This window comes from Accipiter gentilis, chromosome 11, assembly GCF_929443795.1.
Source record: "Accipiter gentilis chromosome 11, bAccGen1.1, whole genome shotgun sequence".
Taxonomy (NCBI): Eukaryota; Metazoa; Chordata; class Aves; order Accipitriformes; family Accipitridae; genus Astur; species Astur gentilis.
In genome coordinates, this window is record NC_064890.1 from 32,207,075 (window position 1) to 32,231,104 (window position 24,030).

Sequence of the window (24,030 nt, forward strand, 5' to 3'; positions counted from 1 at the left end):
ATGGGCACCATCCTAATAAAAACGTTCTTTAGACAAACAGTGCCATTGCATCAAATAGCAGAAATACAAGGGAACTTCGCAAATTACAAGAATTGAGGGTTTTTTCTTCTCTAAGGGAAACTTAACAGAGGAGATCCACGTCATTCTCTCACAAGCCCACATGAATAAATCATGAGACACTTTATTTTACTAGATGGGCAAACTATCCTGTTATAGTTGATACTCCTATTTGACTGACACCATCTTTTTTCCTTTCTAATACTGTGATGTTATGAATGACTTAAATTTGATAAAATTATGGCACCACAAAAAAAAAAAAAAAAAAAAAAAAAAATTTTTTATTACTGGCAACCTGTATTCTAAATGTGTCTGAAAACTGCATATGTAAAACATAATGTATTGACGTCTAATGACAGGCATGAGATTATAGAGGTGTGAGAAAAATTGGGGAATAAGAACCTGATGACATATAAAATAATTATAGTAGCAGCTGAAAAAGATAATCCCTGGAGTCAAGTCTTTTCTACCTTCTTCCATTAGAAGTTTTAAATAACTGGTCTACAGAGGAAAGAAGAGAATACAGATTTGCCCAGTGGTAGAAATGAAAGTTGTCGTTTAAAATAAACAGTCACAGGGCCTCGTTTTTGTGTTTGTTGTAAGCTGAAGCGTAGGGAGTCATGGCATGACATGTCAGTCTCACGAGCCTTTTTGTTTCACTTTTCAGTTTCTTTTTAATTTAGTCAACTTTTTTATTTGAAAGCAAGTTCTTGTAACTGGTAACTGGCAGTCCTGAGCTGCAATTAAAATAAGGTTGTGAGATCACAGTTACCTTTAATTGAAGTTAACGCTTCCTGTCAATGCGGTACTCAGTCTGGTCTGCCTTCTTCGTGTGAACGTCACAGCTCAAGTATTACTGACAGAAGTACTTTTGTTGCAAGGGAGAACAAGTAGTCTAGCCTCTGGGTTTGAAACGATTCTTTTTTTTCTGACTGAATCTCCAATATGTAGCTCTTCACTGTAGGCTAGAAATCATTCTCAGCTGAGTTCATATCTGATCTCTTCGTAGAAGATAGGATCATCTCAATTTTCTTTGTTCCATACAAAGTGCTGTTCTTTAAATCATTTTCCCTGCCCACCATCTGTCTTCCCTCCCTCTTTGAATCATTTCACATAATGTCTCCATATTTTTTGCTAACAAGTTCAAGCTGCTTTTTCTTTTCAAGTTGATTACGGTATTTTTGTACTGCTCCTTCAGCCACTCTCTCCCTGTGGACTTCTCTCTCCCTGATACGTCTACGTGATTCTTTCAGGACAGCCTGCTATGCAGAACTACTGTTTTGTCCTCTTTTAAGTCTACTGGGAACAATGATGATGCTTTGCATGCTCGACTAGAGAAAATTATGATTATTGCAATGCAAAAATTCCTGCAAATACCTTTTGCTTCATAGATGTCATGCAAAATCCAGGCCATGCTAAATGCTTATCAGTGAAATGATTTCTTGCGTTTCTTCTTTGTCTTCTGTATTTCTTGCACTACGAGAATGCTCTTGCAATGGCCTAAATAATCGTAGAAGTGACTAATGCCCATCTCTCACTGCCAGAAGTGGAATTCATTTCTACTGTTACACTAAGGCTTGAATTTCATACTGTAAAAGTTGTAGGTTAAAAAGCAAGCAAAAGCAAAACCCTTCTCTGTGTCTTACAGGCTCTGGCAGAATCTATTACCTTCTTCCTTCGTCTTTTTTTTTGGGGGGGGGGGGCGTCCTTTGAATTTATTTTTCTCCTTATATATGCATTTTAACTAATTGTCTATGATATGTTGCTTTGCGGGTTTTTTTTCCATTTGACACCAATCTTCAAATGTGTGTGTGTCACTTTACCTGCCATTTTTTCCTGGAGATCAGGTGAATCCCATGAAAATTCCTAAAGTTTAGTCACTTTAGGGATTATTTAATTTATTGTTCTGCTGAACTAAATCTTGAGAGAGAGTACCTATTCTGTTGTTAAAATCCATTCATATCTTATGTCATGTCTTATTAAATTCTATTGAATCTGCAGCCCAAGTATAACTGTGTTATTTGGAGGAACTGTGTTCCTGAAAGGCTGGAAGATTAAATACAACTCTACAAAAAACTCCACTAAAAAAGCACTGGAATTAATTTGAAAAGAAAGGAAAATTTTACTTTGAGCCTAGGCCTCTTTCTCAATGATCAGCAAATGCTTTCATACCATATCTCGCCATAGGAATGAAACCATACTCAGAACTGCCAGCTAAATTTTGCATTGTATCGTAGCATGAATAAAAGAGCTTAATTTACTGGAGGTAGCTTAGTAAGAGTCAGTCTGTATAAAAACTGTCACTTATTAACAATCCATTCCCATCAGTTTTAGAGCGACATTTTTGTCGGCGGTGCTGCACGGCGTCGTGCATGGTTACAGATCAGGAGAGCCCAGTGCTCCGCTACTGAAAACTCTTGCTCCCTGACACAAAGCTTTCTGCCCCCCCTTTTTACCAACTGGCGCTTGCACACACTGAGAGTTTCTGCCAACTGACAATTTTGCATTTGTGAACAGTGCTGGGAAACGTACTGAAGAACTAAGAGGTTAATTATAATTAGAGGTGTGCTGATTGAGGAGATAAGGGGCTGGGTAGATTGGAGACAAGCCTTAAATGCTGTAACCACTTCAATTCTAGGCTTTCATCAGCTCAGGATCCATCAGCCATCTTTTATCTTCTTATGTGTGTATTCATGTTGCAAATATGGCACGTTTACCAAAGTTAACGAAAACTTTCCAGGCCTGCTGGAAAAATAGATCAAGCAGGAGTGAAAAACAGGAAAGAATTACAAAAATAGTGATTTTGAAAATAAATGAGCTATTGAACAAATTTCTTGGTGCATTGTATTCAATAGGAGAAAACCCAGAACTTAAATCTGACCAAATACTACACAGGGATAAATCTATACAAACAGCTATTGGTAAGAATCAGATAAGAGTACATCTGATAGATCTAAGCATAAATTGGTCACTTGAGAAGATTTAGAAACTAAGACACCAAGAGAATGAAGGTCATTTTCAGAGCCAACTTGTTAAATACAGTCATGTGAACAGAAAGACATTTACCAGATACCCAGTCTTTAATCTAGCAGACAGCTCTTTAATTAGAGCAGAAACTGGAAATTGGAGATGGGAAAAAAAAACCCAAAACACAAGATAAGATGGACTTTTTACAGGGGCGGTGATTATCAAATTTGCTTAGTGGTGCAGAAGCTGGCTGTTGTCTGGAGTCTTTCACACAAGATGAGAGAGTTTCTGTCATCGTCAAGTCCTCGGGCATGAGGAGGGAGAAGTTAGGTGTAATTCTGTGGCCTCTGTGTGCAAGAGTTTGAAACAGATTATTGCTAATAATTTCTTCTGTCTTTATCATTGGTGACAAGTATCAGTCATACAGTTGTGGTGCTAATCAGACATCTTCCGTGGAAGAGCAAAATCCAAGAAAATAGGGGTTTGAGACTATACGATTTAACGGAACAAAACAAAGTTGTATTTAGAACACAAACCAGTTGTTTTCTTGGCACAGAACAAATGCTTAGATGCTGATTGTAACAAACACCTGTTCCTATGTGCGGATGAGGAAGGAAGTTTATATATCCTGTCTGCAATCTCAGACTCCGCACCTTTCTAAATTTAGATCCTGCTATTCTTTCCTCTTGCTACCTTCAAGTGGCACAGAGAAGCAGAATCTAATCCCCTTGCATTGCCATAGTGTATATGGTTACATGCTAGATTTCCCATAGACAGCTCTGGCTTTGGTATTTCTTAGGGGTTTTGTTGTTGACTTTTTAACCTAGATGGCTTTTTTAAGATCTAGTGCTTTCTATTTGATTTTGTTCCGGTGGTTTTAGCCAAGAAATAAATACATTGTTATTATTTAAATAATATATTCCTTATTAGTTTTGCTTGGTGAAGGAAGTGCTATATAAAACATATAAGCACAACTTACCTACAAAGACATGTGGAGAGTAATTAGTGGGAGTAAATGTGGGAGTAATTAGTTTAATACAGATGAAAGAGTTGAATGAGTAGTGCTGGAATAGAGTTAAGAAGAAAAATTTGATGCAAATATGGGGATAAAAAGTCTGATATTGTGAAAATTTGTAGTCATGAGAATACATTTTCAGGAGAATTGAGGGAATTTGCATACTTTAGGTATTTTAAAAAAAGACTCAGAAACTATCGTTTTCTAGGCATGGTACTCATATTATTTAGTCTGTGCTAGGGGCTTGTATACAGATTTATTTGTTTTACTATGCCAAAGCCATTTTCTCTTTGAATCTAATTTGGAACTTCTTCCAGTCAGCCATATGGCCAAAGCCATCCTGTTTTGAGGACGAAATAATTTAACTACATAGATAAAATCTGTGCAGCACCTCTTGCCTTGAGAACAGGCTTTTGCCCATTTCATTTCCTGGTGTAGGTGAAGCCACTGGAATTCTGCCATTTGTCTTTATTGAGACTAGGTGTTTACCTCTGATGTTTCACTGTCCTTTGGGAAGTATTTTTGATGTTGTTTCTACCAGAAAAGATATTTTTAGCAGGATAGAAAAGTCAGTGGCAAACTGAGTGAGGCATTTTCATTAAAAACTAATTTCATGCCTTTGAGGAGGATTCTCTTTGTATCTGCACTATTATACCATTAGAACTATTAAAATCTGTTTTCATTAATATTAGACAAACAAAAATACTGGAATATATGCCCATTTGTAACGAGTATAATTGGAGAACAAAGAATTACGGTATGAGCAAAGAAGTGGCTAATGGCAGGATGCTGGAGAGCGCAGCACCACTTCTCACGGGTGTGGGCATCACGCGTATCTGTGGAAAGTGCTCTTGTCTAGCGACAGCGTCAGCAGTAAGATACGGTACCTTAAAAGGAACAGCTTCTTGCGTTCCAGCGATTCGTGTCCTTCACACCACAGTATTTCGATATTGGCTTTCCAATATCTGATGTCTAATGTTCTGATGTCTAACGGTGCCATGAATCCATAATGTTAATGAAGCTGATTTCAGAAATGTTTTGTGAAAGTAAAGGTGTCAGTACACACATACTTCAGTTTGTTTTCAAATACATGTGTATCACTTAGCTGTTTCATATTTTAACAAGTAAAACTAATTGAATCCTGCATGAACTTAGAGTGTGCATGTGTTATTCATTTAACAGGTAAGGTTTTACTGTATTATTTAAATGTTACTTTTTGATGCAAAGTGGTTTTACTCTTTATTTTTTCTTTCCTACTATCTCTGATGGTGAAGGATATTCAGAAACCCTTTTTGCAACCTCCCCAGTCATGCACACTGTCCGTCCAACATTCTATAAGGGTATTGTCTTCCTTTTTTATCATTATCAATGCAATAGAGACAAAATCCTATAAGGGCTTGCAGTTGAGGCATTTGCAGTCCATTCAGTGACACGTGGTGTGAAGGGAGGTGTGTACCACCTTCGTAACTCCGTTCTTTCCTACCATTTCTCGTTACCTTGACAATGTTCTCACTTTCCAGCTGTCTGCATTTTGCTCCTAGATGAATAGAAAAATAATGTTTTCCAGCATTTTGGCAATTAGGTATTTTTAAGTATTTGGCAGTTTTTGTGATACAGGGCATGCTCAGTAGAGTACATAGATTTTCCTTTTCTATTTCATAGTGTAGTAACTGCCTAAGATTCAGTTACCAAATACGGTACTTTAGTCACTAATTTCTAGTAATGGAATCACTGACAAATGTACTATACTTACCCTGTATATGGTCTAAATTAACATAGTAACTTCTTAAAATATAATTTTTTTACAATGTATGAAGTCACAATTTCGTATTCTGCTTTGTTTTTCTATTGTGTGTTCAGTGCAACCACTTTATCCAAGGATCAGAAATGTTACAACAGCTGCTGCTGAGACCTATGCCAATATCAGTTGGGAGTATGAGGGACCAGATCATGCGAACTTTTATGTTGAATATGGTGTAGCAGGCAGTAAGAAGTCGTTTCATTAAATTTTCCTAAAGTGTTCAGATATATTTTCAAAGATTTTTGTAGTAAATGTGGTCCTAAATTGACCCAGTGTTAATGGTAGCTCTTAAATGTCTAGAAGAATTATTTTTTAACTTGATCTGGAAGATCAAATAATTTTCGCTTTAATCAACATCAATGTGTAGCAGGTATTTGATGCTTAGATAGAATATCAGCCTTTGTTCCTTTGTATTATTTTATAAATTCTTTTAAATGTGAACTTATAAAAATGTAGTTCTCATGAAGTTGTTTATCATGCAGTGATTACATGTGTAAAAATATGATTACTTGCATTAAAATAGGATATAACAGTTTTCCTAAATTATGCCCAATTCAGGGGGGAAAAAAAATTAAATGAGAGCCAATCAAAACAATATTATTTGTTAAATTAAACCTTAAAATAAGATACCAACCAACTTACTTTTATTGGCATAAAAACAGGTTTTATTGGCATAGAAACAGGTTTTAATCTTTGATAATACCAGTAATAAGTAAAACACAATTAGCTAATAAAACCAAGATATTTCTATTCAAATACTCTATCCTTCTAAAGTTATGACTAAAGGTGGCCAGTCTGAAAACTGGAATATAAATGCATTTTTCTGGATATTGGTCAAAGAAGCAGCTGAGACCGTACTCGAAAAAGATATGAGAGAGAAGATTTTGAAGTCGAACTTCTCAACTAAAGTAAATACTGAAACTACAGAAATGTAATTTAATTAAATGGTTAAAATCTATTGTAATGTATTTTATAATTGCAAGTTCCATAAGCCTTTTAAAAAATTAAATGAAAATAGTATTTCTCTAGTACAATGGAACAAATGTTTAAAATAGTTTCATAATTACTGTACAATGTCTTCTTCAATATATTGCATGCAATATATAATTTGAAGTCATAATTGTATATGATTTTATTATTTTTTGAGAGAACATTTATTTTTTTCAGCCAATCCGTAGTTTAGTCAAGTAACTGTTGATAGTATTCTGTCTAGAGACTTTCAGTAATACAGAGAAAATTAAAATTCCACTATGTTGTTTTCCTAAAATTTTCGTAGGCAAAGAAGATTGGAAAAAAGAAATTGTAAATGGTTCTCGAAGCTTCTTTGTCTTAAAGGGTTTAACACCGGGAACAGCATATAAAGTCCGGGTTGGTGCTGAGGGCCTGTCTGGTTTTAGGAGTTCAGAGGATGTGTTTGAGACAGGTCCAGGTGAGGCACACCGTACCAGTTCTGTATCATAGTCAGAATTGTGGTAGACTAAGTGCTGAAACGTTGAACTGCTTCTAGCTAAGAGATGTTGTAGCTAGCATCTTTGCATGTTCTTTTTATAGAGCGATACTGAATTATTTTATAAACTTCTGAATAATGCCAGTGCATTTATTGCGTAGATTATGAATGTTTTCATCCTTTTAATTCACTCTGCTTGTCTGATGTTTATATTAGGGGCAAGATAATCACTGCTCACATTCCATCTGTGTGCTGTGCACTGAAGATGACCTGTTTCATTTATTTCTAATTCATATAATTAGATGGCTATATTTAAATAATGTGTACTTTAATAGAGCCAAGTATATATTTTTAAAGCTAACAATCTCTATATGATCTGTTTTAATACAAAAAAATCTGAGCTAAAATGTTTGCATAATCAGAAGCGCAGATGCAATTTGATGTCTCATGTAACCTATTTATACCAGTGTTAGAGATTCCTACTTGTAAGTGTTTCTTTTCCTGTCATATACTGGTTTTATGTAGATTTTCATGTCACAACTATATCCTGTGAATCAGTAAGGCTGTTCAAGATCCTTATGTACACTTTTCAGTCATATTTCTTCATAAGTAAATCAGTAACGCTTGTTCATTTAACTCGGAGAAAGGGCTTTATTGGAAGTTTTTTGATGTTGTGCTGAATATGTCGTTGCCATCACAGCATGTTCTTGGTCAGCTGTTGTTATTTGTTGTGTATTTGCTAGCCACTTCTGCTCATTCCAAGCATTTTGGTCAGTGCACGGTTATTTAGCAGTAGCCCCACCAACTCCAGAATGTTATGATTTAAGAAAGTAGTTTAAATATGAAAACATGCTTGAACAATATTTAATAATTATCAGACAACAAAGTAAATAATGAATAGGCCAGTTTGAAAGTGAGCACTTTCTAAAATCATAAATTTTTGCTTTGTTTTGTTCAGTTTCTGTTCAGTTTCTTGTGTTGCAGGAAAGCTTTGAAAACATGGTGCCGAATAACAGTGTGGGCTAAACGCAGAGGTTATTTATGCCAGAGACAGCTAGTGGTATAAAAGCAGATCTGTAAAATTTTATGCAAACAAACATACCCAAAGCCTAAATCCGTAGTAAAGCAAGGATCAAGACTATAGTATAATTCAAAACAAGCTGAATGGAAACCTTCCTAAAAGCATCTTTCTGCACAAAAATTACTGAGCCAGTAGATAAGGAATCTTGTACATACCCGGTCACCTCGGCTCATGTCCTTGAGTAGTTAAGGAAGAAGTGAATTTAAATACACTCTTTTCTGCTTCTTCATAATGGAAAGCTTCAGTGCCCAGCATTAAATTATATACGTAGCATATTTCTTACAGAAAAATGTTGTGTCACACTGTCTTCAGCCTAGATCAAAGCTTTTAAACACTTCAAAAAATGGACAAAGAGGAAAATATTGGAATATGGAATATGGCCTTAATTAGGAATGAAACTGCAGTATTTCATATATGAGGCTTTTGTGACACTTTTCTGTTTGACAAGCATTCCTATAGAGCATCTTCATAGTGTGCAGGTTTATCTTTTTGAGCACACCAGTACAGTGTATTGCATTGACTCCTGCATTAGCAGTTCACCAAGAGTAAATGTCTTTCTGCCTGAAGCAGATAATGTGCTTAGTGAAAGCGGGAAATGTTGTGCCATTTTTAAAGTTGCACTGAGATCTAGAAACCCTTTCCTACTGGATATGCAATAAGTTAAAGAATACAGGAAACTGCATAAGTAAGTTTTCATCTTTACTCTTTCCCATATATCTTGCATATTTTTATGCATGGGTTGTTTTGCTTGATGCTATTTCTTACTACATTTGAATGTTAAATGTGCTTTTGCATTTTGTCACAGTATGTATTATACAACCTTTAATGCCTTATTATGAATGCATATGTGCAAAACTCAAAATAATTTTAACCTTAATGTGGAAACAAAATTTGATTTTCATTGTATTTATAATTCAGGCGAAGATTGCCTTTGTGATTTTAAGACTCTCACTTATACATATTTATATTTATATAGTATATAAAGTATAAATATATATGTATATAAGCTATATAGTTATATAACATGTAGACATTTTTATGCAAAAATAGTTTAAATTATTGTGCATATAAGAGTCAGTTTCTAAAATATCAGAAAGTATATTCTTAAACAAAGGCTGGGAAATCTCCTAATCGTAACTCCACAATAACCAGGCACATTAATTCATTGATCTATTTAAATGAAAATCAAGTCATAACTTTGCCCAGTAAGACCAAAACGAGGCAGGAGAATAAAGAGTTAATTTTAGCCTAGTACTTCTAAAGTGGAATACACATTAGTCTTCCCTATGGAATGGAGGGTAGATACTGACTCCAGACATCAGAGGTGCTTTGAGTTTTCATACAGTCCATGGAAAACCCTCAGGAATCTGGGACCATTCAGAGCTGATGCTTCCAAGCTACCCGTCTCAGCCTCTGTCTAGCAAAGAACATTGAGACATGGGCTTGAATTCTGGCCTATAATTGAATATTGTTACATTTTATTGTTAGCGTGCCTGGCAGCCCAGTGCAGTCGCTTGTCGGCCAGCTGTCTGCCAAGCAAGGCTCAGGTATTGTTCAAGGGACAGCACCAGCACAGGACTGTTCCCAGTTGTCATCCAGCGTGTTTTGTAAGAAGAGTTTGTGCTGTATCACCAGGAATTGTGGCTGGAAAACGGTCAACGCTCCATTGAAAATAGGTTGTCTGTGATGTGTTTTTATGACCCTTCCCTTAAAAGCATATCTTCTTTAAGGAGACGTGGAAATTTTTATGGGGCTCTGGGACTTTCACGTTCCTGTGTGTAAAGCTTTTCATGCATTGTGTCCTCCACTTCAGTGGAAGCAAAATCTACAGACCTTCCCGAGCAGATAGGGATGAAACGTATTGTGCTCTGAGAGCTGATATACTTGCAGCATCCAAACAAAGAGACGGACTGAAGGTCTCAAATATGATCTGATGCTAGTGCAAAGTGTCTACTAAGCTGAGATCTGAAGAATTATTGATCCTTACTAAAATCCTAGGTAAAGTACTGGCTGTGAATAATCTGATACCTTATCTTGTGAAGCCAGAAAAAAACCCAACAAATGCTGAACAAAAATACCGTATGAGTTATGCATAGGAAGTGGTTTGCATATCACTTTCCTTGTCCATGTGGGAAGGCGATCTTCGTCTCTGTTTCCCAAATAGAGAGAGGTCTACTGGGCAACTCTTCACAGAGTTTCAAACTCTTCGGTTTTGGGGCTGGAGGAGAAGGTGAAGAATGAACAAGATAGGTCTGGATGGATGTTCATTTTCATCCACTTCATGTAGTCTTCTCTCTGTAAGCACGCATCCCTATCTTCTCCACCCTTCCCACTTTCTCCCAACAGCAAATCCTAAGGCCAGTTGCCTTTAGTGCATTTCCAAACAGGGGATTAGAAAATAAGCTTCACCAGGAGAATCCTCCTACTGTGATGGAGACCAGTAGGAGGGATCCAGCCCACAGACCACACAGATAGTTCCTGTCCTTATTAGTGACTGTAGAGTTTCCCGTGTGGTTTGCTACGTTATCTTCCAGCTAGAGTCAGCATTTAGAGAGAAACAGTGCCGAGGAAAGGCTTCCCAACTACATTGTGTTAAGTCCTCACTAATGCTAAATCATGGCAATCATGATAAATTGTAGGATGAGGTATGGGTGTGAGGAGCGGAAGAAAACATGATACTTAATAAGGCTTTAAAGGGTGCTTCATTGTTGATTTTTAGTTGAAAATGAATGTTAGGGCCTTGAATGACCCATCTGTTCCCCTATTTCAGACTGATGGGAGTGCATTAGCTAATGAGTATTGGCTTTTTATTCATTTTGAGAATGCAATCGACATGTTCTTGTGAATTATAATTTGCAATTTCATTTCAGTAGTTTAATTAATGTAAAATGGTTGAGAATAGTTTTGAGATTTGTGGAAAGCAGTGTAGTGTGCGCACAGATTTTGCGAAGTAGTTCCTAAGCTTAAACGTTGGCAGAATTCTTATGTACTCAAAAGTAAGTTCTAGGCACATGTACGTGGAAACATTTTGAATAATGAAAATATTCACAACATACAGTATCACTGTTTTTCATAATACTAATTTTCACAGTGAACCTTACTCCTTAATTAATGAACAATATATACTGGTTATTATTTGTCTGAATTAGCATAGCATTTAAATTCAGCAAAACAACTCATCTTTTTCTTTTATTCTCTAGCAATGGCAAGTCGGCAGGTAGACATCGCTACTCAAGGATGGTTCATTGGTCTTATGTGTGCTGTTGCTCTTCTCATCTTGATTTTACTGATTGTTTGCTTCATAAGGAGGAATAAGGGTGGCAAATATCCAGGTATGGTACATAACAATGAGAGTAAAAATCATCTACTGGTAATCCATTAAAACAGGTCTCGGGTTTACTGGAGAAATTACATTTGCTGCTGGCTTACACTTACGTTGTGTAGATGGTATATCAGTCTTATCGTTTGGTTGGCTTTTCAGGAGCAATCTGCCTGTTGGTAGAAAATGTTGATCCATTTAAGCATAAGAAAAGTAACTCCTCCATTCCTGGAGGGTCATATTCCTGTATTCCCTCTCTAGAGAGCTTTGAGCTTTGTTTGAAATACTTGGTGCTCCTGCCATTACTGCACACTCCACTTGCTGAAGTCTAATGCGGATGGGTTTAACCCACTAAAATGAGCTGAGATAGAAGTTATTTGGTCAGAAAGAGTGGAAACATATACCAGGTCATAGCCACTGTGTTACTTTAAAGTACTGGGAATGCATTTCATAGGACAAATCCCTTCCTATGTTATTTTGTCTCAGATAAGTTACCCTCCCTCTCAGCATCTGTGTCATTTTCGGCCTCTGCATGTTTGCAGCTAAATTTGAAGTTAGTTAGGCTGTTTTCTCTTCTATAAGTTTTTTTCTTTACAAGATTTTTTTCTTCTTGGGTGTTTGGGGTTTTTTAGTATTAGGCCTAGGAATAGCCAAGTATATTTTATAACTTGTAGTTAAAAATTGGAACTATATAATGTATGTCTTCTATCAAAACTCTCATTCTTCTGGGTGTCCATATTATAAAAGGCATATATGGGTGTATGTATGTATGTGTGCATATGTGTACCTTACATATATCTTTCACCGGTGTTACGTTTCTGTTTATGTAGTAGGTCCATAGATTAAAGCTCTCTTGAAAAGGATAGTGACAACCAGTTTGCATAATTTTGCCTGCTAGGATCTCAGAGCAGCTGTTGAGGTATGAGTTGAGGATGTGAATGAACTTCAAGTGGGCATCAAAGAATAATTTGATTTTTCTTTTTCTTCTCCTAGCTACAATAGAAAGTACAATTGTTAAGTTTCATGTAAAATCTTGATTTTGTGAAAAAATTCTGTTCTATATTACAGACTCCAAAGGTTTGGAAATTATATAAATGTCCAGACTCTAGAATGGCTTATTTAAAGTCAGCTCAAACTTCTGGAAGTTCATATTGTTAATTTGGACATGAAAAAGATGGATGCACTTACAAAAGTACAAAAAAAAAAAAAAATCCATATCGTGTTTTAATTTCTCCTGCTTGTTTTGACCAGTGCACTTCTGAAAACTACTGTCAGTGAACACTAAAAACTTTTCCTCGTCATAGTCAAATCTTTTTTAGCTGAACTTAGCATAGCAGATTATTTTTATAAGAAGATAAAATCAACTTATTAAATACAAGAATCCTATTTTGCCCAATCTAACTGTTTAATTGTTTTATGGAGAGAGCAAAGATTTGTAGTGATGGCAAAAATTAAGTAGGAGAAGCTTCTGTCCAACCACCTATGCCCATGAAGAAAAGACAGATGATTAAGGAACACGGTGTTATGTGGAGTTGAATGACAGGCTGAAGACATCATCTTAGGTTTTTCCTAACGCTTAGATTTTTAAAAGAGAAAATAAGATTACACAGGATATAGGAAACGTGACTTAGTGGAGAGAATTGAGAAAAGGAAAATTAGGAGAATGAAACAAGGGAAGTGATGAAACTAAAAAGAGCAGGGAACACTTGGAGTGAGCCACCGTCTGGAGGAGGGTAAAACACAGTTTGAGTAAAAGCATAAAAGGCAGTTGGATGCTAAGGTTGTCATTACTTTGTGGAGATCCCTGCTATGCCCTTCTTTTCTCTGCTTCTGTAAAATTACTAGAGGTAAGGTATTAACTTTTTTATACACACAAGGGAAAGATTTGAGCAGTACCCAGAAAAACAGAAAGGAAAAGACAAAGGGAAGAACCACAAAGATAATTCTAGAAGTCAGTATATTATTTTACTCTGTCAACCATCTTAACTTACAGGAATGTATGTCTTCTATAAATATCTGTCTTCTCAGGTGCAAGCGGGTTTCTGTGTCAAAGGATGCAGTGCTACAGAGTTTTTCAATAGGGACAAGTTACATGCGTGGGTTTATTCCCACGAGTCAGTGATAACTAAACTTATAACAAGGATGTGCAAGGGGCACAGTTGTGTTAAATTTAGGTTCCAGTCAGTGTAGGTGATTTTGCTTTTGTTTTGATCACGTTATGGAAAAGAAAAAAATTAACAGACCATGCCTATTTTTTCCAATATTAACAATTCTTAAAATACTATTTAAAATTCCCTGGAGTCTTGGTGCATGACATGAAAGCAGAAAGTGTACAAACTGTCAGTGAACACAAGTGAATCTGATTCAGTTTTATCAGTCGGTATGAGAGGATTATCAAGAGGAAATACGGAGCATGGATAAGTAAAACTAAATTATTCAGATTTCAATAAACAATAGCTCTATTAATAACATAAAGACAGTATCATAGTAGGATTTTTTAAAAAACTTTCTTGTTCGTGCTAGAAATGAAGAAAAATTTTTACTAATGCAGAATGACATACAGTATTTTGTACTTGAATGAAAAGAAAATTGTATAACTAATTAACAGATCTTTTCCTTCAAAAGAAAAATGTAACAGCCTAAGGCCCTAGTTCAAAAAATGATTTTTATTCAGATCTCGTTCCTGCCAGATGTGATCAGTTTGAGAAATTCAGGTCTTAAGGTTTCTCATCTTGCAGTTTCATGATAAAAATTACTATTTCAAATATTTTAGTGAAGGAGAAGGAGGATGCACATGCTGATCCAGAAATACAACCTATGAAGGAAGATGATGGAACATTTGGTGAATACAGGTGAGCAACTGATGTGGTTTGTCACGTTCACTGTTCATATTGCACATGTACTGTATATAATATCACACTTAATAATTCAAAACTAACTTTTTTCCGTGTTGACAAAGATTTTGTATCCAGTGTTATATAGAACTATAGATAGCATTTCAGCCACACCAGTAGAAAAAAATTTAAACATCCATGCTTAGAATAAGCCATTCACTAATACAAGGTGAAATCCAGATTCACACACAGTTGTCTCAAAGTGGGGAATCTTTATTTACAAACCCATCTTTCAGATAGTTAAAAAACCAGATACAGTGTCCTTTCAGTCAGGGAACATTTATGGGTTTTGAAAATACATTTCTAATTGAAGCCTAATACAGACAGTCTTGTGTTACACTGACTGGAAAACAAATGCATTTAAAATGGCTGACAATACTAACACCTAATCCAATAACGAGGAAGTGATGTTATACAGAGAGGTGAAGGAGTGTCCTAGAAGAAAAAACAAATCTCCCATTCATGTGTTTCGGTATAAAATACGTAGCAAGCAGCTTCAAAGCGTGCAACACAGCTCTTATTCCTGACTGTCTTCCTTTATGGTAAATGTAGTCTAGCTGAATCTCCCGGTATCACAAAAAGCTTTCCTTGGCAGGTCTGTTAATATAACAATTATGAGTATAGCTTATTAAATAAGCAGTGTGTTATTTGTTGGTTTTTGATTAGTAGAGGAAATATGGTTATTATTTTCTAAATATGTCAATACCATTATCTTTTACATGGTTGTTATAACAGATTTTTATAGTGCGTTCCTGTGTCAAAAGCATTGTAAAAGCCCTTTATTATTTTGAAGATGTGACATTTACAAATGTACATAGAAAAATCAGGTTTTTTAAGAAGGATCTGCTCTGTTGCCATAGCTTCTTCATATAAGGGAGATGTGCATCTTGATCTGACTGGAATAGATTTACAGTTCTGAATGCCAAAGAGCAGTTTCTCTTTATTCTTCCTTGATTTTAAAAAAATACGATACTCTGTTCTTAGGTTAATGAGTTCAGAGTAGTATTTTATTACAGCACTAAGTGCATATAGATTAATTACACTCAGCTGATAAAAAGGGAAGTGTGAAGCGATGTTTGGAAGCAGAGACGTAAATAAGTATTGTGTAATTTTTCCTAGGCAGTCCAGTTTGCATTCTCCTTTATCTCCTCAGTTTTTCAATACTTGGAACTTTCAGCAGCAGAAACTGACCTCTGTACAGAACTGTACAAATGATACAACCTCAGTACGTGTTTTCTCAGACCCAGAATAAGACCGTTCGAGTCTGCTTTCATGTGTGACCTGTAGCAAGATTTGAATTTATGTCTCCATATTTAAGTGGCTTGAGTTAATCTATAGAATCATCTAGTGCTTTATTAATTATTTTATAATGCATTTATCCACCTCATGTCTGGTGAATATGGACAGATGCATGCCAAGCTTTCAGACTTGTTCACATGAAAGAGCTCATCCTATTTACCATGCAAAAACTCCTTTCTAAAATGTATTTCTGTGTAATTAGTCTATATTGGGCTTTCCTCTTTTTTCCTTAGAGACAGGGCAGCAGCAGCAACCAGTCAGATTACAGAAGATATCTTGGCACCCTCTCTGCAGCCCAGCATCACTGCAGTCACTCAGTTCCCAGTTTGTCTGCCTCACATGGCACTGGCCATGATGCAGTGCTTCTTTGAGAAAAAAGGGTATAGGGTTTCCCTTGAACAAAAAAGTAATTTTTGAAAGTTCTAGGAATTCGAGTATTTTGAACTTTTTTCATCACTTCAGGTCCATGTCTGCTTGGACAGGAAAGAAACTGGACAAGGAAAAGAAAAGAAAAGGTAGCTGTGCCAATTCTCCTGAAGCAGACCCTGTCTTTACAAAAGCAAAGTCTGTGAGATCTGACAGATCCAACTTCTTCAGAAGGTCAGGGGATCAATACGCCAGCACCAGATCAGAGACCTCCTACACCAGGAGGAAGGCTAGGCAGTCTTCAGAGCTTACAAGGGTTAGTTCTGTCTCTGCTTCCCTCTGCCGAGAGGAAAAGAGGTCAGACGAATGGAAGTACAGGCATGGCTCTAGACATCATACTTCTGAGCACCAGATAATGGGGTCGGAGGAGGGCTCAGATTCTCAGGCAGGACAGCCATCCCCTTTCCAGCCACCCCCCAGCTGCAACTCAGTTCGTGGCTCACTGGCAAGGCAGCATTCTTCTCTCCAGCACTGGTTCAGCCAGACCCCAGACTACAGCTCAGATTCAGAAGACGCTCAGAGCTCCTACCACAGGAAGGTAAGACCTTCTACTACTACTCACTTCTCTGAATCTGAAAAGAATTCATTAATGAAATCTGTGATTTTGCCTGAGCTAGCTACTGTCTTAAAGGATGCTTTGACAGCAGCCAGACAAAGTATAACTTCTGTGGCACAGGCTAGGTCCCATTCAGTAAAGCATCCCAGGGTGCCAGTTACAGAAGTTCCAGTGGTTCCTCTAGAAGCAACTGGGAGCAGTTCCCAAACTTTTGAGTCTGACCATGTAGACAGCTTAAAAGATCAAACAGCTTCTGGGAAGGAGAAATCTGAGGCTGACAAGGGCTTGGAGGTTGAGTCATCCCCTGAAGATGGGGAGGTGTTAGCTGAGTCCTCTACAGAAGACCAAGCAGGACCAGATCCTCTGCGTAAATTTGACATGAAGAATCAAACTTATCTGTTCAAGCACATAAAGAGAGTGTTAATGCTAAAATCTTCCAAATCTGAATGTGCTTCAGAAGAACTGCTTATCCCCTCTGAAGAAGGAAAGGTAGATAATGCACTTCCTATCCATTCAGCAGTGGAAGATCTTGTCTGTAGGATTTGGAGTAATCCTGAGGCAAAACATGAAGCCCCAGCACTCCTACATAAGCTCTATCCTTTTCCAGTGAATAAAGCTGCTTTGTGGGGGACCTTGCCTCAGGTAGACAGAGCGTTGGTTGCTGGTGATTCTGTACTATCAGTGCCTGCTAATATGGATGCTCTCCCTAAAGATCCTACAGATAGAAAGGTTGAGGAAGCAATTAAAAGATCTTTCAAGCTAGTTGCAGCCCAGCTTGGAGTATCTATCTACTGCACTTACGCTTCTAGAGCGTTACTAATATGGTTGGAGGAAGAACAAGCCAGATTCAAAAAGAAATGGGTCCCATCTGGTGCCATGCAGAGGAAACGCAGGCTATGTAAAATTGCAGCTAATTTTATCCATGATGCAGCTGAGGATTCTCTTAGACTCACTGTTAAAAATGTGGCATGCCTCACTGTAGCCTGGAGAGCTATATGGCTACGTCCTTGGACCTCATCGCTAGATCTAAAATGTAAACTGCTGTCTTTACCATACACAGGCGGCAAGCTATTTGGTGAATCCTTGGTCCAGATCATGAAGGATTTCTCAGAACACAAACACTCCTTACGTCAGCTGAAAAAAAAGAGCTCAGTTGGAAGGTCTTCGTTTTCTTACCCTCACAAGTGTCTGAGCTCTGTTCGTTCTCCTCCAAAGTTTAAAGGAGGGAAGGGAAAGTATAAGATCTCACAATCGTTTCATGCCAAGTATGAAAGGACATCTCACTTTCAGAGAGACACCAGACCATCAAGAGGAACTTTCTGAGAACATAGACTTTGCTTCCTCCTTTTTCAGGAACTGGGAAGAGCGAAAGACTTGGAAATTTATACTGAATTGACTTAAATATTTCTGGACCAGTAAGCCCAATGCTTAGCAAGTTAGTTGTTTCAAGATAAGATTTAAATTATTAAATTACTTAAATCTTCAGGAGTAGTTAAGATAACCTAGAGAAGTCATAGCTCTCAATTTTAGGGGAGGTTTTTGTCATGTTCAATTTCTAGGCTTCCCAGTATTCTTGGGACGGCTTGGAGTTGTTTGAAGTTTTGCACTCTTCAACTTCATCTAAGAGCATACTTTCTGCGGAACCAGACAACATTGGATTTTCCTGCCATGTCAATCTGGTGAAGGAAATGATGCTTTAGGAAACGCAGGTGTTTCAGGAATCACAGAATGACCGAGAACACTATGTTGCTGTGACTGGAGGCATAGGTGCACTTTTACATAATAAGGGAAAACAGTACCTCCGTAGCAAACTGCGCTACAGTCCCAGTGGTTTCCCGAGTTGTAGAAGACTGAGATAGTAAACTGTGGACAGTCAATATTTACACCAACAAATGGCAAGAAATACAAGAAGTACCACAAATGTATGTTCTTTCAGTTAAAATTAAAGACTATGGAGCTCCTGTTCAGGTCAGTGTAAGTGTATAAATCAGCCTAAATTTCCAGCCTGGGCCCTAAATCAAGAGAAATTAAGAAGTGATGGCATCTAGAGACCTGTGGATTTGTGGGTAGGGAGAGACTGCAAGCATGCATTCTTAGTTAACTTCACAGGAAGTATGAAAATTTAGCGTGTTATTGCAGTCTGCAAAATGTTCTTAGAAAGATCAAACAGGAAAAGGCAACTACACTAGTAGGACTGCTGGTGTGGTAACACAGGATGTTTGCACATTTTGTTGAATTATTTTGCCTCTTTTCTTCAACATTTTGACACACATGATATTTTTCCTAGAAATTCTTGGATATGCCGTGAGAGACTTTCTGGAAATGGTTGGTGGAGAGTTCTGAGATTGCTAGATAATATGTTACTCTTCCTTTTTGTTCTGGGTTGATTAACAATGAGAATATAGTTTGTAATTACAGTATTATTTTTTTCCCTTGTAGTTATTCAAGTTTTACTGCAGCTTAGGTATGTTTGCAGGGGGACCTAGCAATGACTTGTGCCTCAAAACTGTGTTTCTAAGCTTGGTCCCTTCTAGTGCAAGAGATGAAGTCAAGAGACTGCCTGAAGAATTCTTGTCTTTGAATAGTCTGATTGGATTTGACAGTGGTCTTACTGTGTCCTCATTTATGTGCTTTCTTTGAAGGTTCTTATTTTAAGTCTTGAACATCTGTGTCACTACTTTTTAAATCAGTGCTTTGATTTCCCTTTGTATAATTTTCCACCAGAAATAGCAAAGGTGGAAAGTTGGTTGAATTTCTCTCAAGCAGAATTTTCTTTAAAATTTTCACAAGGAGTGAGTCGGTTTCTTTGACTAACCAACAATTTTTTCAACCCATCACCATTTAAAGCCAGAGCTTAATCTCCCAGTTTTCCCAGCTTCTGCCAGGATTGAAGATTGAGTATTACAGAGATGCTAAAGAAAAACTACTCAGAAAGCCAATACAGATGTGCTTATGTCTTAGCTAGGTAAGAAATAGTAGAATGTTTTGAAGTCTGGATTGATACAGGTGCATAACTGTAAAGGGAAAGCATTTTTCACCTGCACAGACCTATCAATTTAGGAGCGTGAACGCAAACCTATGAAGTATTGGGGCAGAGGTTCTTCTCCTGGAGCGTGCAGGGAAGCTGTAGTGTAAGGTACTTCTGTGGCTTTAGGTGTCTGCTTATACTTAAACATTTCTGGACTGTTGACCTGAGGGCACAGAAAAAGGAATTTACTGCCAACAGTTTTCATCTTCTGCATCCTCTTTCTGCGTCCAATAGCCCAGAATGCTTTACTAATTTTGTTTCTTTTATGTTGCGTTTCATCTGACAGTTGTGTTATAAGGAAAAGTAGTATATTGCTAACCATATATTGAGTCTTTTTGCATGTCCATGAATGTGGCAAAGTTTAGTGGGAACTAGTTGCCTGCTGGACTGCAGAGGCATCGTAAAACTGTCTTCCCCATTCTGACTGGTTGCTGCATGTACCCATATCTAAGGAAGAAAAATTGAAAAGTTGAAAGAAGAAAGGAGATTTCAAGGTACATATTTCTTTCAATACCTGATGAGCTTGTGAAATGGAAGTACATTTTTAAAAAAAAATAAGTTTGTACTTTGCACTTACACATGTTATTGTCACCTCCATACTTGGTGTATCTCTTAATCATTAGCTGCAAGTTTGATATGTGTTTCATTAAACTGAGAAGAAGAAGAAATGTGTACTCATATACTAGCAATTGTTCATGAATAATATTTTAATCATGCTTTTATGGTATGCTTTAATATTAAATACTGTTCTTACTAAAAGGGCAAGAAATATGTGTGGTACGTGTCAGTACTTAGCAAAATGACTGGTATATATCAGTCTTCACTGAGAAACTTTCATCCTTAAAAAGCTACTAGTATGGAATTCATTTGCAAGACAACAAATAGTAAAAGTATCACTACATTTAACTTTCATGGCTGTCCGATCTAAGTACAGAGTTCATACCCATTCTCACCTCTTGTTTTGTTCCCTCCCAGTAATTGTTGTCTCACTGGTAATTGTATGCACTGCATACATGACACTTTTCAAAAACTTCTTCAGTTTTCCACTGTAATTTTAGTCAAACCAATTTGCACTTTAACTTTTATTTCACTGTATTACACTAAGTAAGTGTAAAAGTCAGCAAGCAAAACCACAAACAAAAACTAAAAGAAATTATGATCTATCCTGGTGGCATTTTGGAATAGTTTTATGAACAATCATAAGCAAGATTAGCAAATCTTGCAGATAGCTTTAAGATGTTCTTGCAATATAGTATATATTCTACAGCCAACATGTTCTATAGCTCTTTGGGCATCCACATTCATAATGCAATTCAGCAGCTTTTGCAGTTTGCTTCTTGGCAGCAAACAGAAAAGACATTCATTTCCCCAGAGCACCAGGGTCTCTTTTCTCTTTTGCACCCTGAGGGTAACAAAAGTGCTGTCCAAAACATGGATGTCTTTGCTTTTTTCCTCTCTCTCCTGCTTGTTTGTGGGTTTTTTTTTCTTCCTCGATTTCTTTCCCTTCCACCCAAAACATTATATTCATCTAATACAAAAGTCATAATCCAGTTTGATAAAGAATAAATGGTACCATGGCATATGTTTCTTTTTCCTGAACAAGGAGTGGAAAGCACCCTGGATAATCCCACTTGTTTTTCCACTGCCAGAGTCTTGGCAAAACCTCTTTCTGGGCTTGCAAAGTGCAAAAAGGGAGGGAATCCTCAGGTTCAGATTTGATTTTGCATCTGCTGTAACTGTGCTCTCACACCAGCGCCCACCTCCATGCAAGTACAATGCCTGAGTAAATGGGCAGTTTTGTTTGTTTCTCATTATGCAGACAGTAGAATCCGCATCCTTACTAAAATATAGAAAAATCACAGACACAATGCAACCAACCGTGTAAGTATTTCTTCATTGTTTGGCTTATAAATAAACTTTGTTTACAGAAATACAAACAAGAAAACCATAAGAGCAACACGAAACAGAAGTTCCCGTACTCAGATTTATCTAACTTATAAGGGAAAATTGAGCTTTTTATTGGATTAAACACAAAAATGTGGATATTTTTAATACAGTGACAGCGTATTATTTATTTACTATATAATCCAGCCTAGTGAATTACACTGGATAGAGTCACACTTTAGAATATTTGCGGTTTCCTGACCAGTTGGAATACAGTACAAATGCAATTTTAATTTACTTTCCTTCCTACATATTATGGTGTAAGCAATTATGAAGTTATTCACCTAAAATTAAACAGCAAACCATATGCACAGTGTTCTTTACTAAATGGTATTACCCAGAAAGCATTAACCACTACAGGTCATCCTTCTTTGGGAGTAGGAGCGGTCACTATTTCAAAGTGAGGGTCTGCTCTTCATTTGGCTTGAATAGCCTGTTTTAATGACTCTAATGCCCTCTGCCACGGGCCACGGAGAAACTGCATTGTGTGATTTTAAAATACTCAATTCTGTCTTCGCCTTTTAAATGTAAGGTCCTTCCAAAATGAACTGTCTTCAGTAAAATCTTTGTGATCTGCTTGTGTTCGCAGTGTTATAAATGTTTGCAATTTGCTGCTGGATGCTTGACGGTTTAGAGTAGCATTCTTTTAAGCATTACTAGCCTATGTGTTTGCAATATCGGTGAGCACACAAGATCAATGATATGATATTTATCCTCATGCCATGTACACAGCAAGAACTAAAAGTCAAGATGGATACAGACAAGTTTAGAGTTTTTGCCTTTGTGTATTTTAAACATGAAGGTTTTCTTACATGTTAGTAAGATAGATATTTCTACCCCTTCTTTCTTGTGTATGCATAGAAGGATAAAATCTCTGGTATGCTTTTTCTGTAAGTATGTGCATATTAGAGGTGTACTTCTTTTAGAATGTGGTAACTTAAAGTCTTCCAAAGCCAAAAAAAAAGTGATGAGATGAGGAGAAGCAGCTTGATGGAAAATTGGTGTAGTGGTTTTCTAGCAATAGTGAAATGTTTCTCAACAGGGAATTTGTTAGCTAACAAAATAATCTATGTGACCTTGTATATGATATATATATATATATATATATATATATATATATGGTTTCTCTGGGTGTTCAAAGATATTAATTAGGGGGGAAAAAAATATAATTATTGGAAGAAATAAGGTATTTGTTTATAGGAACTACACAGTTAAAATAATTTGCTGAATATATATTTGGCCTAATATTGTGGATATTGTAAATATGTTTTTATTTCCTTGATATTCTATACATGTTTCTTTATATTTTCCATAAGCTGTGAGTCTTTAAATAAAAAAAAAAAAACAACAAACAACCAAATCACTTACTCTTTTGTATGCTGTATGCAAATAAAGTGACATGTTCTGTTTAAGACAAGGTAAATAATTGCACCCAAAATTGCAGCTGCCAATAGCGGTTTTTAATTGGAAATGCTTCAGAGCTACTGCTGAAATCTTCATCTTGAAACTGAAGTGCAGTGTAAAGGATTCTGAAAAGAGCTCAACCACATCTATTTTATGAAATACGAGCTTACCACAGCTGCAGATTTATTTGGGGATGATGATGGTGCAGCAGCTTTTCCACTGACAAGGGAAAGACCACAGTACTTTGCTACAGGGATCTCTCTTCCCTGCCTTTCTTTCCTTTCGCTGTTGTCCTCCAAATCACCATCATCGCTGTCCGAACATTTTATCAGTTATGGATTAAGATAAGGAGGTTAATCTCATAAGTAATGAAAAAACCTAAGCATGCTCTTAACTACTTAGCTGTAGCTACTGTAAGCTAAATTGTTGCTTTACCTGTATACAGTCAATGTTTTAGCAATTTTAAGAGCAAATTATTATTCATAAAATACTGATCACTATCAGGATATGGACTTTGCTTTTCTTCTTAGGCTATTTTCATTTGTTTCTTCTGCACCCTTTTAATGGAATATGTAGGTCTCTTGAAAGGTAAGGTTGAAAATTGCAAGTCTGGCCTGCATTCTGTAACAAATTATTTGAAATGCAGCACTTTTATTTTCTTTATACTAGTAAAGAAAATCAGTATATTTCATTTAACCAAATTCATTCTTCATTCATGTTCAAGGGGTCAAAGAAATTAAGAAGTTTAACAGACTAACTTCACAGCACATCATAAGCTTGTTACTTGGGAGA

The 24,030-nt window shown here is 36.7% G+C and overlaps 1 protein-coding gene across 37 annotated transcripts in view; it reads left to right on the plus strand.

Moving 5' to 3' along the window:
* Positions 1–24,030, plus strand: part of NRCAM (neuronal cell adhesion molecule) — a 74,526-nt gene that overhangs the window by 45,968 nt on the left and 4,528 nt on the right. For 10 of the 37 annotated variants that reach the window (XM_049813896.1, XM_049813897.1, XM_049813899.1 and 7 more), the window contains 2 exons: positions 11,569–11,700; positions 14,461–14,539. In XM_049813896.1, coding sequence (XP_049669853.1) covers positions 11,569–11,700; positions 14,461–14,539 — 211 coding nt within the window. Of the gene's footprint in view, positions 1–5,313; positions 5,380–5,899; positions 6,026–7,116; positions 7,270–11,568; positions 11,701–14,460; positions 14,540–16,342; positions 20,419–23,768; positions 23,827–24,030 lie in introns of those variants that run through there. The other 27 variants (XM_049813879.1, XM_049813864.1, XM_049813867.1 and 24 more) reach the window with 7 other exon arrangements.